Source organism: Linepithema humile, chromosome 6 (genome assembly GCF_040581485.1).
Source record: "Linepithema humile isolate Giens D197 chromosome 6, Lhum_UNIL_v1.0, whole genome shotgun sequence".
Classification (NCBI taxonomy): Eukaryota; Metazoa; Arthropoda; class Insecta; order Hymenoptera; family Formicidae; genus Linepithema; species Linepithema humile.
Genome location: NC_090133.1, coordinates 13,209,633 through 13,226,213, shown reverse-complemented (window position 1 = coordinate 13,226,213; position 16,581 = coordinate 13,209,633). Strand labels below are relative to the sequence as shown.

General features: G+C 28.5%; 1 protein-coding gene and 1 long non-coding RNA gene across 8 annotated transcripts; one reads left to right on the top strand and one right to left on the bottom strand.

Annotated features, from left to right (window-relative positions):
- Nucleotides 1-968: 968 nt before the first annotated feature.
- On the bottom strand, nucleotides 969-8,566 carry LOC105668105 (Cyclin-dependent kinase subunit 85A). Of its 7 annotated transcripts, none has more exons than XM_012360286.2 (6): nucleotides 8,416-8,566; nucleotides 5,622-5,704; nucleotides 2,940-3,170; nucleotides 2,634-2,745; nucleotides 1,392-1,519; nucleotides 969-1,215 (listed from the first exon to the last, which is right to left on the bottom strand). In XM_012360286.2, the coding sequence occupies exons 4-6, from the start codon at nucleotides 2,690-2,692 to the stop codon at nucleotides 1,115-1,117; spliced, it is 288 nt and encodes a 95-aa protein (XP_012215709.1). In that variant the 5' UTR covers nucleotides 2,693-2,745; nucleotides 2,940-3,170; nucleotides 5,622-5,704; nucleotides 8,416-8,566; the 3' UTR covers nucleotides 969-1,114. The 7 variants fall into 7 exon arrangements, with proteins under 7 accessions (XP_012215709.1, XP_067214116.1, XP_067214115.1 ...); XM_067358015.1 differs by having other exon boundaries at nucleotides 5,622-5,700; nucleotides 8,416-8,502; XM_067358014.1 differs by having other exon boundaries at nucleotides 8,312-8,449.
- Nucleotides 8,567-10,827: 2,261 nt separating this feature from the next.
- On the top strand, nucleotides 10,828-14,607 carry LOC137000674 (uncharacterized). Its single transcript, XR_010890946.1, has 3 exons — nucleotides 10,828-11,481; nucleotides 11,806-13,148; nucleotides 14,080-14,607. It is a non-coding gene; the product is annotated as an uncharacterized lncRNA (long non-coding RNA).
- The last annotated feature ends 1,974 nt before the right edge of the window (nucleotides 14,608-16,581 follow it).

Below are 16,581 nucleotides of genomic sequence, written 5' to 3'. Positions count from 1 at the left end.
AAAGCAAGGAAATTGGGTGCCACACGAATTGAAAGAAAGAGACATTGAAAGAAGAAAAACCATGTGCGAATTGTTGCTGCAACGACAAAAAAGAAAGGGTTTTTTACATCGAATTATTACTGGTGATGAAAAGTGGATTCACTACGATAATCCTAAACGCAAACCAGCATGGGTTAAGCCAGGTGAACCAGGTCCATCAACGCCAAAGCGAAACATCCATGGCAGCAAGGTTATGCTGTGTATCTGGTAGAATATAAAGGGTGTGATGTATCATGAGCTGCTGCAATCGTCTGAAACTATCACTGGTGAACGCTATCAACTACAATTAATACGTTTGAACCGAACTCTGAAGGAAAAACGATCGGAATGGGAGAATAGACATGACAAGGTGATTTTGCAGCATGACAACGCTAGACCACATGTTCGTGTATCCGTCAAGAATTATCTAGAAGGAGTGAACTGGGAGATTCTACCTCACCCGCCGTATTCACCAGACATTGCTCCTTCGGATTACTATTTGTTTCGGTCCATGACGTTAGCTCTTTCTGGAGAGCGGTTCAATTCTTATGAAGAAATCAAAAATTGCCTTGATAACTGGACCGCTTCAAAACAACCAGACTTCTACCAGCGTAGAATCCGTTTATTGCCCGAAAGATGGGCCAAGATTGTAGCTTCTGATGGAGCATACTTTGAATAAAATAAAAATGATTTTTATGTTCCAAATCAATGTGTTTTTTTATCCAAAAATCCGTAAAGTCATGTTGTATATTATATTTATAAATATACAAATTAAATAATAAATTTATATATATACTATATAAATATAATAATAAAAATTATTATACTATTATAAATTTTTATTTTATCTTTTACGAGCAAGAAAGAGTAGAAAAAATAAGAAAGTATATTAATTACTAATGTATAATTTAAATGATATTATGCATATACACAAAAACATTAAACATATGTTCACATTATGCTATTGTTATATTTATTTCTTTTTTTCTTTTTTAAATAATTATTTATAAACATAGCAGAATACAATTTATACATTTTTTTTGGTCACATTTGCATATTATCTTATACTGAATTATTTACACATCATTCATCAAATTCAATTACAACAAAGCATAGTTTGTTCCCTTTGTAAAGCGGTACAACTGGACGCTATCACTAGATCGCTTCTTAGTCTGCGAAATAATAGAACGTGTGGTTCTAAAAAAGAAAAATTTAAATCTGTGTAATTATAAATAATTATAATTAAGATATATAATTAAGATATAATTAAGATATATAATTAAGATGTCTATAATATTTGTAATAAATATATTTAATATAATATAATATAAAATAATATTTGTACATTAATAAATTTATTTATTAAATTATACCTGGCCCATGCATCATATAATGAACCCATCCAGGACTTTGTTGAACCCCTAAATTCCTCCATTCCGATTCTGTCATCAGATGAGTCTTTGGAACGTGTCTGGCTAGATCAATTGGTAGTATCACATGCCTATTTAAAAGTAACATAATTAAAACTTTTTAGGCTCATATGGTACACATCATTAAAAAATTTATATCATACATGGTACCTATCGTTAAAAAGTTAAAAAATAATCTGATGAAGATAAAGGATGTTAGTAAAAGAACCAACGACTATCCTAAATAATCTTTTTAAACAAGAAAACTTTAAACAAGAAAAGAGTGCATTAAGATAACAAATAAATATTTTAAAATCAATAATCGTTTCTTTCCTTCTTCTTTATATCCTATTAAACTAAAAAGGGCCCAAAATTATGGCCAAAATGTATTTTTTGCATTTTTTGCATATTAATTTATATTAGTTTTTGCGCTACAACCATGCTTCGGATTCTACTGCCTTCTATTATTGATTTTTATTGATGTTTGATTACTTCATTAAAACAAATTATAGAATAAAAATAAATAAATGTTGCTATTATACGACATCAATAATGTTTTATAATTCGGGATTAAGACTTTTCGGATCATGCGCATCGTGTCCAGATATTCGAGTATCATGATTTACGATTATGTTTGATATTTTGACGACAATTAGATATCTTTGATGGTTCATATAATAAATAAGTTAACCAAAAAATTATAGATTTTTTACCAATAGGCATGGTGCTCAAACATCTAGACATCCTATGTCTTTATCAGTTTACTTTTTAACGTTTTAACGTTTATGTTTAACGATATGTACCAAATAGCACAGTAAATATAATTAATTCTACAATCAAGGATTGATTAAAGCAAATAATCCATCGTTGGGCAAATTCAACAATTAATAATTCTTATCTTAAATATTGGAAAATAACTTCTTGCATAGTTTGACCATTTTCTTTCCGAAATTGAACATCTTTAAAATATCCTAAAAATGTCTGAAACTGTAATCTGGATGTTTTAAGTACGTGCAAAACATCCAATGTATATACATTTTGAACATATTTTTAAAACGTTATTGTGTTAGCTATGTTCTGGGATAGTACATTATAAATTTTTTATTGTATAATTTAGTTCACAATAATAAAGTTATAACACAAAATATAAGTGCGTAATATAATAACTTTGCTGCTATATATCTTTAGTTTATAATCCAAACTTACCTGTATTCGTATTTGTCATCATTGTATTTCTCAGAATACTGAATCTGATCTATTGGCATTCTCTTTTTTAAAAAAAAATAACTGCACTAACAAATTCCAGAATTGTAATAATCTAAAAAAAAAAAATAAAACATGAGATAAAAAGTAGCACAACCCAGGTAGAAATATATTTAGGCAAAATGAAATTAAACATTAGCCCTAGCTCGATTTTTCAATGTTCGAGAAATTGATTTTATGTTTACTTGGCATTAGCTAAGTTATTATTCGCAAAATAAAACTTAATGACGAAATTTGACTGGCTGTTACCAGCAATGTATATTCCACCACAATTGAGAGTTGATTATGAGATATACGGAAATCTCGCAGCTAGCTAGACTTAACTCTAAAAATCTATACTTCTTATATTCCCAAAATTTTTTATTGTGTTTTATTGTGTTTAGACAGTTTTCGAAAGTTAATGCGACATTTGGCTACATAAGAGTATTCATCGGTTTCCTTCAGAGTAATTGACTGTAAATGACAGTTATCTACGGTTATCTGTAAGATAATTAATTACATATTTTACGACAAAATTAAATAAAAATACTGGAAATATATACAATAGTGATACTTTTATACTGTAGAATATTCAAGTCATCGATAAATGGACAATCAGGCAAAAAAAGATAAACTTATCCAAGATAAAAATGAGAAAGTATCGAGCTTTGAAAAAGAAAAAGTGGTTTAAAGAAAAAAATAAATTAATCAAGATTTAAATAATAATGAAATTTCCACAAACTATGATAGGGATCAATATACAGGGTGTCTCATTAACTCTGTTACAAGGCAATATCTCCGTTACCGTTAATGATACGCGGAAATGCTTAAGAAGTAAATTGTTTGATTCGAAGGGACACATATTATGGTGGGAATTATTTTTTTTCTCAAGGTCATATTTTTAGAGATTTCAAAGTCATTGATGTTTTTTTAAATAGGACTATATAATTTTATCATTATAGCGTAATAGCTGAGGTCAGGACGAATCCAATGACCTAAAATACTATGACCTTCATGTGACCTTGAGTACGAAAAATTCAGAAATTTTTGGGAATGAATGTGAATAATGAAATAATTACAATAGAAAGATTAGTAAAAGAAAATTTATTGCAATAAGTGTTCAAAATTATTTCCATTGATTTCTAAACATTTGCTAATTCAAAAGAGCGTCGCACACCTGTCTACTAGACAATTAAGAGAGTAGAGATAGTGATATCAGTAGATCTTCTATTTCAAGGATTTTACGTAATAATAGGATGCACTCATATCATATTTTTTTATATCAAGAAATGATTGGAAATGATTTTATCCAGAGAGTGAATTTTTGTAATTGGAAGAAAAATTAGCTCGGGAAGATACATTCTTATCAAAAATACTTTTTTCAGACGAAGCTACATTTAATAATATTGGAATGAATTGACACAATATGCATTACTGGTCTCCAGTAAATCCTAGGTGGATGCAAACTGTGCAGTTTTAATTGGTCGTTGAATGTATGGTGTGATATTTTAGGTGATTACCTAATTGGACCACATTTTTTTTATACGACTCTTAATGGCAATACGTACACAAACTTGCTTAATACACTTCCATCATTATTAGAAGATATTCCCCTTTCCTTACGTCTGGTTATGTGGTTTCAACAGACGGCGCACCGCCACATTACGCTCATTCTTCTCGCAATGTATTGAATATTTTATATTCAAACAGATGGATAAGAAGAGGAAGTCTGACTCCCTGGTCGCCACGTTCTTCTGATATGAATTCTCTAGATTTCTTTCTACGAGATTTTATCAAAGAGAAAGTTTTTTCGACGAAACCTACGACACATAACGAAATAAAAGAAAGAATCCGACAAGCTTGTGCTGCTGTAATATCCCAAATGCTCGCAAATGTGCGGCGCTCTTTTCATAATCGAATTAACAAATGTTTAGAAGTCAATGGAAATAATTTTGAACACTTATTACAATAAATTTTCCTTTATTAATCTTTCTATTGTAGCTATTTCATTCGCATTCATTCCCAAAAATTTCTGAATTTTACGTATTCAAGGTCACGTGAAGATCATGGTATTATAGGTCATTGGATTCGTCCTGATCTCAGCTATTACGCTATAATAATAAAAATATGTAGTCCTATTTAGAAAAACATCAATGGCCTTGAAATCTCTAAAAATATGACCTTGAGAAAAAAATGATTCTCACCATAACATGTGTCCCTTCAAACCAAACAATTTATTCCTTAAGCATTTCCGCGTATCATTAACGGTAGCGGAGATATTGCCTTGTAACAGAGTTACTGAGACACCCTGTATATTACATTTCTCCAGGTAACAATTAAATATTTAACTTTATTATTATACTTTATTGCATAGTTTATTTGCTTGATAATAAACTTTCGATAAAAATTAATATTTTTTATCTTTTAATTTGTATAATTTCAGACGTACAAATGTTTTATAATATATTTTTTATTGCTTGATATACAGCAGCTACAAGAATATGTAATCAAAAATAGGGATTTTTATTAAAAAATTTCAAAGTAATTTTTATGCGACCTTAACAATACTATCTCAAGGTCACACAAATATTGCTATATAATGCGCCACTTAAAACTCTACAACTTTCATATGGAACATTTTTCTTGAAAATGCTTTATTTTCAAGAAAATCGATTGTATCACTTAAAATAAAACACCCTGCATAAACGTATATCAAACAATAAAAAATATATTATAAAACATTTATACGTCTGAAAATTATTACACAAATTAAAAAATAAAAAAATATTATTAGTAATTATTAAACTAGATAAATCTAAAATTGTAAGTTTGTACCCGGCAGTTGACGAAAAAAATGTTTGAAGCTTGCATTAGTAGCTCATGTCAAGCTTCTTTGCTTAGATCGCATCTAGCATATATATATATACATAACATTTATGCTTATAGACCAACCTTGGTTTTCAAGCCTGTGCCTAGATAGTGGTTAGAAATTCTAACTTGAGCCGAGACTCTGTTTCCTTATATGCAATTTCTACCTGGAAATGTAAGTTTAAATTGATACATAGACCATGTTATGGTACACCCTGTATAAATGTATATAGAAAATGTTCACAAACGCCTTGTACCGTGAAGATCTTCTTTTATTTAATATAAACCTATTAATCTGTTTCTTGACATTTTTTAATGGAAAGGATGTGTTTTAAATTTGAAAAAAGCACAAAAATAACTATCTTACTTTTAGAATTTTCTTTTAATTTTTGAAAATTTTCAAGTTATAGAGGGTTAATTCCTTTAAGATTTGCGGGAAGACTCGTAAAATTTTGCGTGCAATAACTCGTAATCTTATTCCATAAAACTAAAAACAAAAACAATGTATACAATTTAATATTTATTTCTGCTACTCGTAGTTTATCTCATGTTTGTGTATAGTTTGTGTCTCATCTCTCTTATCATGCCATTTTCAAATGCAAATGCAACGAAAACAACGAAGGCATGAGAAGAGAGTCGTTACGCTGCAAAATAATTTCCATGGCACTCGCTTAAAATTATTAACATATTAAATGCGTTCCTCATTTGCAAATGGTTTGGTAAAATAGATAAGATACAAGCTGCAAGGTAGATAGCAGAAAATAAATATTAATTTGTATTTTTAGCTTTAAAATTGTGTACTGATTAATTGTGCGTACCAAGTTTCAATTGCGTATCAAGTGCGTACCAATCTTTCTGCAAGTTTTAAAGGAATTTAAATAACTTCTTATAACTCAAAAATTTTAAAGAATAAAAAAACAAGTTTTTCCCCTAAAAACCTCTTTAAGATGTTGGAGAGGCTCAAAAATATTTTTTTAACTCCTTTGATTTAGGGAAAGGGTTAAATACCATCTGTTGTTATCAATTTCATAACAATTCGAAGACAATTTTTCTGTCAAGGCACTTGTGAGCATCCTGTAAAAGTATACATATATATCATTGTTCATAACAATTAAAAATCTATTTGACATAATCAAGATATATTATTAAATTGATATACTTTTAATTACATAACCAACTTAAAAGCAAAAAAAAAATTACCAATAATAATTAAATATTATAATTATAATTATATATTACGTTAGTTTTTACAGAAAGAACAATTAGTTATTACAAAAAAATTCTATAATATTAAAGTTTTTATAGCAATATTATAAATACTAACATTTTAGAAACAATCTTGTGAAAAGAATGTATATATGATATAATAAAATTGAAACATGAAGGAACATAGGTCGTTACATAAAGTGTATGTTTTTATTTAACAGAAGATATTATATTATGATATATATTAAGATATTATATTATATTATGTAAATAAAATCAATAATTATAAATTAAAATAATATATCTTGCTTAGTAAAATAATATATCTATTTACTAAAAATGTTTATTACAGTTTATAAAAGTTTATTTTATTTTAATATAGAATGTTTAGAATAGAATGTTATTGTAAAAACATAAATTCAATACTTGAAAACAATAACATAAACTTTTGTAATTCATCAATCCAATAACGATTTTTTTACATGTGCATCAATGCATTTGCATGTAAACTGCATTTTTTAAATATGTATCTTTATATGAACTTATCGTTTCTAAATATTAAGTCCATTCCTTAAATTACTCATGTTACAAAACACTCATACATCATAATAGAATTATCTCAGATTTTAAGGTGCTGTATCATTAAAAAGTTAAATTGCATAATAGCAGAAAAACTTCAAGTAATTTAATTAAAATGTCTTGAAATGTGAAATTACAGTATATTATAAATAAAAAAACTAACAAAAAAGCAAAAGTTCACAAATAGATTTTTTTATTGTGTGAAATAGTAAATTTTTGTTTCTACCTATTCAGGGGCTCATGTAAACATGAATCAATCAGTTATACAAATACACACATATTACATATTGCGCATTACTGTTAACACATTTTTACAATTTACATGTCAAGTCCATCAAAAATTGCGTTCTATTCATTGTTTTTATATAAAAACTATGATAAGTAATTCAAAATTTTCTTTCAATATTTGTAATATTCTTTTCTTACTATATAATAAATTATTTTTTCTAAAAATAATAAATATAATTAAAACGATACAATTAAAAATGTATCATTAGTATTAACTAGGTGTTACATGTCGATAGTGCTATTCGATAGTACAATTATAAATATTTCATATTTACAATTTTTTTATAATTACATTAAATAAATTAAAATATAATAAATGTTTAAATATGTCGTTTTATTTAATATTTAGCTAAAATTAAAAAAAAATTCTTTAAAAAATTTAACACAACTTAAATTAAAAAAATTGTTAATTTTTGAATATTCATAATAAATATGATCAAATAAATCGTTATTTAACTAAATGCACTAAGGCTATATTGATTATAATATTGCATGTGTTTATATAATAGATTTCTTAACCTCAAAAAACAGCACTTTCAATAAATAATTATTCATAAAAATGTGCAATAAGTTTCATCAAAAAAATGTTTTATACATTTATGCTATTTTCTTGTTTTCATGTTTTCTTGTTTAAAATAACAATTTTAGCAAAGTATATATAAAGTAGAAAGAAAAGTACACAAGCATAATTAAAAACATACCATATCATATATCCATAGATATATAAAAATAAAAATTTATAGTTAAAAGTAAGTAGTTAGAAAAGTAATTTTAAATGTTTTTCAAAATACTTAAAAATACTAACCTAAAGAAACTAAATGACACTAATTCTAAATTAGATAAATAAAATATGAATAAAATCGTTACACTTTAAACATCAATAACACAGATTACCAAGAGTCGTAACTCTGTTTTCCTTTTAGAAATGGAAGTTGCAATCAGGGCATCGATTATGTAATTTTTCTCTTGAAGCAAAAACGTGAAAAATAAAAACTTTTATGTGAATTCAACAATAGAATTGGCTTAGTTTACACCGATTGTTTAGTACGCGTACCAAGTACTAAATCAGCTTTTTTGATTGGTGTAGATTTTACACTAAACGATTTATACCTATCGGAGAAGCAGATTTAGTATTTGGTACGCGTACTAAACAATCGGTGTAAACTAGGCCATTGTCGAATTCACGTGAAACTTTCACTTTTCACGTTTCCGCTCCTAGGGAAAAATTATATGATCGATGCCCAGGAGGTCGATTGTGTGCCGCTCCTAAGGCCGGATCTACAATAGGTGTAGTAAGCTTTAAGCCATAAGATATTGACCAATCATAGTCAATTATTCTTTACACATTCGTCTGTGAATGGACAATTTCTTACGGCCTAAAGCTTACTACACCTATTGTAGATCCGGTCTAACTAGCGCTAGAGATTCTTAAAGGAGAGATCGGCAGAATGTTAACGATTTCTGATTAGTTCCGTCGCCTGGTGTAAACCCGGAAGTGTGAGAAAGAAAGAACATACTAAGATAGGGAGAGACAGGGAGTAAGCAAAAGAGAAGGCACTATACCACGCTATGCTATGGCCTATGGCTATACTTATACTCAACTATACTGCATTACGACTGTTAACCTGCGTAACGTGATATCGTGAACGTGTTGTAAGTTGTAAGTTTTAACGTGAGGACTGTTAAGAAATACTTTGTGCAAAGTATAAGGTATATTCTTGATTCTAAAATATAAACATCTGCGTAACTCTTCCGATATGATGTTTGTAAGCAATGGGTGTTTTCCAACAAGTTACACAGATGACACAGTGTGACACTGTGTTCAACACGAACTATTCCAACAGTGACACCATGTTACACTGCTCGACACAATAAAAAGCTAAGTACAAGCGTGTAAAATGTCCCAGTGTTACCAACATTTTAAGAAATCTTATAATTTTAAATGATGGTAATACTTTTGATCATAACCTATAAATGTAATAATACAACGATACGAGAGAGCGAGAGTACAAGATTGCAAATTGCGAAGCTCTATCTCTATAGATTTAATCTCAATGGATCATATTTTGGAAGTTAATGGTAAAATAAAACATTAAAAAATACAATAAAAAATATGCAATACAAATTTTATTACTTATTATTATCAATAAAACATTTGTTACATATTTTATTATATTTTTCAGAATTTACGTGCAAACATTGTAACAACGCAATTGCTTCATTGGATCATTTTGCTAACATTACTGCTTATTGAAGTATCACTCCCACATAGCAAAGATCTCCCCAGGACATCCCAATTTGATCGAAATAGTCCCAGTTTGATCCAGAACAAAACGTTATCCGTAGGATTACCTAAGGATATCCTGTGTAGCATGTCCTGTGGATATCTTATGTACGATCTCCGCAGGACATCCCATTTTGATCAAAATGATTCGAATGATACAGATCGATAATAAATAGTTATTCGTAGGATTTCCTAAAGATATTTCTAGCACAAAAAATATACGTACATTAAAATTGCTGTTTCTTCAAATTTAGCAAAAGATTTCTTACATAAATATTTTTTAGTAAGACATTTTTTTGCTTAATTTGAACAGAGAACAAATTTAATTTTGTGTGCATGCGTAAACACACATATAACATACAAATATAATTTTAATCCGTCCATTTGTTAAGAGCAAAGTACAAGTATATATAGAGAAAATATTTATTTCTATTATATGACGATACTAGAACTTGGTCATCGAGTTCTTGGTTCGAGAAGCCAGTATATACAGTGATGGAAGAAAGTTCCGTAATGGTCAAATATCTTGGAAAATAATGATTATGGAAGAAAATGTTCAATACAAAAGTTTTAGTATATCAAATGGTCTATTATATGGTTATATTGAAATGACCTTCATGTGACCTTGAAAGACACCGCGAAGGTCAACTTTGAAATCTTAAATAGAATCTCTTATTTTCTATTACATATTCTTAAAGCTGGTGTTAAGACGTTTCCGAAACAATATAATAAAATTATTTTTTATTAAGTACTTTTCGAGTTATGAGGCTTGAAAGTTACAGCATTTTGACATAAAATACAAAATATCTTGTAAAACATTCAATTTTCAGAAATCTTTCAGAAGAAAAAATATGTAATTTGCAACATGCAGCTGCATATTTTTTTTTAAAAGCAACAATGTGTTTTCTTTATATCAATTGATTCGTCTCATTATTTTATGCATAAAAGTATTAAGGTAAGATTCCTGAAAATTGAATGTTTTACAAGATATTTTGTATTTTATGTCAAAATGCTGTAACTTTCAAGCCTCATAACTCGAAAAGTATTTAATAAAAAATAACTTCATTATAGTGTTTCGGAAACGTCTTGACACCAGCTTTAAGAATATGTAATAGAAAATAGGAGTTTCCATTTAAGATTTCAAAGTTGACCTTTGCGGTGTCCTTCAAGGTCACATGAAGGTCATTTCAATATAACCATATAATAGACCACTTAATATATTAAAACTTTTGTATTAAACATTTTCTTCCATAATCATTAATTTCCAAGATATTTGACCGTTACGGAACTTTCTCCCATCACTGTATAAGATTACCGCTTTTTGATTACCTAACCTTTCTCGAATCGACAACTCGAATCAAATTCTAGTGTCGTAGATCGGTGAACATTGAGATTAACGCAGACAGTGAAGTGTGAGTTTTGTGCTATGATTCTCCCTTAAAAAACGGAAAAAGGCGCATAAGCGATAATATAAGGCGTCAGGAACTATTAAATTGACAGATAATTATTAAAATCTAAAATTATTATATCATATGCAGGTCATCTTTCTATATATATCATAAATAAGGTTATGTTTGAGAGATGTTGGTTAGTAGAACACCGCTACTACAATTTTTATTTATATATTTTATATTAATTTTTGTGCTATATATATATTTATAGCACAATTATATATATATATACCCACCCATACAAATACATAAACAAACACTTAAACACATAGATATTTACACTAATAAATCTATACATAATGCATATACATATAATACATACATTAGATTTAGTTATTAAATTATAAAAAGTAGATTAACTTTCCATCTAATTCATTAAATCTGGTTTAAAAAAATTAAAAATATATTGAGAGGTATATGTTTATATTTATGTTATATAAATGTTTATACGTATTTGTAGGTACAGTTCAATTAAAATACCCGCAAGCTACTGAGCACGAAATTTCGGAACCAATTAAATCATGACTTCGTCATGCAATTGAAAAAATAAAAAAACTGAATGCTGCACAATAAAATATTTAATACTTTTTTTTTATATTTTGTTCATGTGTATAAATTATACATAATATTAGCAATTTTATGTATAAAATATTATGTATGTAATATTATTCATATTAAGTTATAATATTTAGTAATATCAAGTTTATTAATTTATATCTAACACTGTGACTAGTGCAATTTTGAAATGTACAAGACGTATCTTTAGTTTTCGTTTTTATATATACAAATTTTATTTTTATTGTGACTATTTTTACATTATATAGTAAATAAAAAATTTAAAAAAAATTACATATTTTATAATAAAATGTGCTTCAAATGTACTATTATTTATATTACTTATACGTACTTTACCTTTTTTGAAATGTGTCTATTCTTAAAATAATGTAATATATTAGAAGCTTTTATTTTTAGAAATTTTGCTAATAATCTTTCCTTTATGCTCATAAAGATACTTACATGTCAAATGTCTATATAAAATATTTGAAAAAAATATGTATTTTGAAAAAATGTTTCAAAAATTCTTTAGTTTTAAAGGAGTAATAAAAAATAGTAATAAAACAATATCTTGATAGTGGTGTCATTAAAGCGAGATTGTCGTAAATTTTAAATCGTAAAATATAAATAATAATTAATATGAAACTTTTCGAGAGAGAAAGAGAGTGACGTTACTTATTAAGATTACTGTTTTATTGCTTCCTTAACTTAAAACTAAACAATTTCTGTTTAAATCTTTAAAAAAAATATATTTTTTAAAGGCATTTTAAATAAACATTTAAAATAGATATTTTTCTGGGTGGTATTTATAGTCCAATTTTATATTTAGAATCGTCTTATGATTTCATTCAACTAATGAAATAATGTTGCGCAACCATTTTGTTGATTGAATGAGGTTTTAAAATGATTTCGAATATAAGATCGGATTATTAACACCATCCTATATTCAATAATTTTATTTGGATTTTATCTGGATAAAAAAAAATATCCAGGGGACATTGTTGGGATCTAATTTAATCATATGTAGGATATCCCAGGGATATCCCAGGGATTTATTTTTGGATGTCCTACGGATATCTGAAAAGCGGACATTCGGATATCCCACGGATGCCCTACGGATATTCTACGGCTTTGTACAGACATCCCAGGGATATCTGAAAATCCTTTACATTACATCCCACGGACATCCGTAGGATGAAATTTTGCTATGTGGGACTATCACTACTTATCTCAGCAGTTTCAGTCAAAGTAAATATAACCTTACGATTCATCATCTGCAATTCACATAAAAGTAAAATTAAAACAAAATTTAATCAAAAGATATCCTCATTCAAAATTTGGTTAACTATAAAAATTAATTACAATAATTTTTTGTTATTACAATAATGGGTGTTTACGATAATTCAAGTTCGAGTTAGTTTCACTAGGACCGAAAAATGAGATAGACATAACCATCTAGAACCTTTATGATTCATGACAACTCGACGCTGTCTTGTATTGCTTGAGTTAAATTCATTGAATTTGTTGAGTTTATTGAGCAAATTTTATTGTAATAGAAAAATGTCAACTGCAAATCAATCTATGAAAGAAACAAATAATGTTGGTATGTATGTTGGTATACCTCTTTAATAAATTAATAATAATATAATTAATAATAATAATAAATGACATTTTTCTATTACAATAAAATTTGCTCAATAAACTCAATAAATTCAATGAATATAACTCAAGCAATACAAGACAGCGTCGAGTTGTCATAAATCATAAAGGTTCTAGATGGTTCTGTCTATCTCATTTTTTGGCCCTAGTGAAACTAACTCGAATTTGAATTATCGTAAACACCCAATGTCAATCTCTTCTAATTTCGTTGTTACAATAATTACAATAATGTCAATCCCTCCTAGTAATAAAAATGGAGAATTATAATGCCCTCTACTGAGATTTTCAGAAATTAGATTTACACTTTATCGTTCCAACAAAAGTTTTACACGGTGTAACACAGTGCAATTTAGCGTGTTCTAGTTGGAAAACACCCAATATAACCTCAAAAAAAGTTTTTCATTTTTGTGTCAAGGTGGATAGATTGTACAATGCTTTTTTCGGCTAAGTATTTCATTTACTATTATTCCTTTGGAATCAACTTTGAGTAAGTTTATTACTTTTATTACTTTTATTTCAGATCTTTCAGATACAACCATATCCACCTCTCAAAGGAACTGCATTAAAATTTTATAAATAGAGTATACGAGACGTTTACAATCAAAAGATGCAGTTGGGAACTTTAATCAATCAAATTTACATTATCTATAGGTATTGTTCTATGCTGCAGAACGAGCAATTGTGATATAATGATGAAATTACAGTACTGGACAAAATAAATCATACATCTTTCAACAAATTAAATTCGTTAATGTAACTATTTTTAAAAAATAATAACAGTAATAAATTAAATTTATTGAAAGGTGTATGATTTATTTTATCCAGTACTGTATAATATAAAATTTCCAAAGAGAATAGAAAGTCAAAATAATGTCATTTATCTTGTTGACCAAAAAATGACAAAAAACGTCATTTTTACATCATTTTTACCATAAACAATGCCAAATTGACATTATTTTGATTTTCTGTTTTCCTTGGGTTGTATATACTACAAATTGATTTATTGTATACACAACAATTACAAATAAACGAAATTATTTGCATCTTATCTTCTATAAATATTTTTATTTGCTATTCTACATTTATATATATTTTGGTTTTTATATTTGTTTGTATGTACTTTTATTGTGTTTTTTTATGTGCCATAATAATTTTAATAATTTAATTACTTCTTTTATATATATTAATATATTAATTTCTACAGGGTGAGTCATTTTAATCTATGGATCCGAATATCTTCCAAATTACGGTATCTACAAAAAAATGGTTTAGATAAAAGTTGACCAGGACAGAGGGGGTCATTTAATTGTACCATTGGTTTTGATCTTGAGGTCAATTTTGAAGGTTATTTCAAGGTCACAATGGTTTTTTTAAATGGGACACCCTATTTTCGACTGCGGATTTTAAAAGAACGGAAAATTTTACATCAAACTTGTCTTATGAAAAAATTGTTTTTGCGACCTTGGAAAGGTCAAAAATGAAAGTGAAATGCCTGAAAAACGATCTGGTGTAGTTTTTCTGAAATGACGTGGTTTTCTGGGTAACACAAATGTGCATAATGCTTAAACAAAGTCAATGAATTGTAAAAGTGTAAATCACTTTGACTAGCTTGACCTTGAGGTCAATTTTCAAGGTTGTTTGAGGCTCATAACGCATTTTTTGATTAGTAAACCTTATTTTTGACCGCTGAACCTGTTTCTTGACAATGGGCTCTTAAACAATGGCACTTTTTACATGAGCATAGAGATTTTTTAGTTTTTCGACCTGACCTTTTGAAGGTCATATCAAGGTCAAAAGCACTTTCATCTTACTTTTAGCGTTACCCGGAAACAACGACGTGGACTTAGTAAGTTCTGTTTCCTTTAGGGTGCTTGATTATCGTGAGTCCCCTTGCCTCTCACTGACACTGTAATTTAAATAAATTACCCACGAAGTAATTGTTCAAAATTACCTCCGCTGGCTTCGAGGCATAACTGCAATCTGTTTTGAAAACTATCCACAGTTCTAAGCAGGGTAGCTCTAGGAATGGCTGCACAAGCTCTACGAATGCGGTCCATAAAATCATCTTTTGTGGTTGGTCGTTCAGCAAAAACAACATTTTTATAATTATTGACCGATAATCAAGCACCCTAAAGGAAACAGAACTTACTATGTCCACGTCGTTGTTTCCGGATAACGCTAAAAGTAAGATAAAAGTGCTTTTGACCTTGATATGACCTTCAAAAGGTCAGGTCGAAAAACTAAAAAATCCCTATGCTCATGTAAAAAGTGCCATTGTTTAAGAGCTCATTGTCAAGAAACAGGTTCAGCGGTCAAAAATAGGGTTTACTAATCAAAAAATGCGTTATGAGCCTCAAACAACCTTGAAAATTGACCTCAAGGTCAAGCTAGTCAAAGTGATTTACACTTTTACAATTTATTGACTTTGTTTAAGCATCATGCACATTTGTGTTACCCAAAAAACCACGTCATTTCAGAAAAACTACACCAGATCGTTTTTCAGGCATTTCACCTTCATTTTTGACCTTTCCAAGGTCGCAAAAACAATTTTTTTATAAGACAAGTTTGTTGTAAAATTTTCCGCTCTTTCGAAACCCGCAGTCAAAAATAGGGTGTCTCATTTAAAAAAACCATCGTGACCTTGAAATAACCTTCAAAATTGACCTCAAGGTCAAAACCAATGGTACAATTAAATGACCCCCTCTGTCCTGGTCAACTTTTATCTAAACCATTTTTTTGTAGATACCGTAATTTGGAAGATATTTGGATCCATAGATTAAAATGACTCACCCTGTATATAAGCATAAAGTATCGTACTGAGATAAAATTGTTTTTAATTATTTTATTGCACTAATGTCAGTTACAACAGAAAATAAATATATTAGTTATTGTATACATTCAAAATAAAGCGCCACAAACGTCACATCCGCTTTTACACCAAGATGGCGACAGTTCTGCCGATCTCTCCTTTAAGGATCTCTAGGCAGCGCTGGCCCTAGCGGCTGCCGCGCGCGCGGTAAGG

What these genes read in the sequence shown, in the direction of transcription:
- LOC105668105 (XM_012360286.2), bottom strand. Translation starts at nt 2,692, where the DNA reads ATGCCAATAGATCAGATTCAGTATTCTGAGAAATACAATGATGACAAA. An exon ending in GATGACAAATACGAATACAG is followed by an intron (nt 1,520 to 2,633) that starts GTAAGTTTGGAT and finishes ACTTTTAAATAG; the next exon opens with GCATGTGATACTACCAATTG. An exon ending in TTATATGATGCATGGGCCAG is followed by an intron (nt 1,216 to 1,391) that starts GTATAATTTAAT and finishes TTTCTTTTTTAG; the next exon opens with AACCACACGTTCTATTATTT.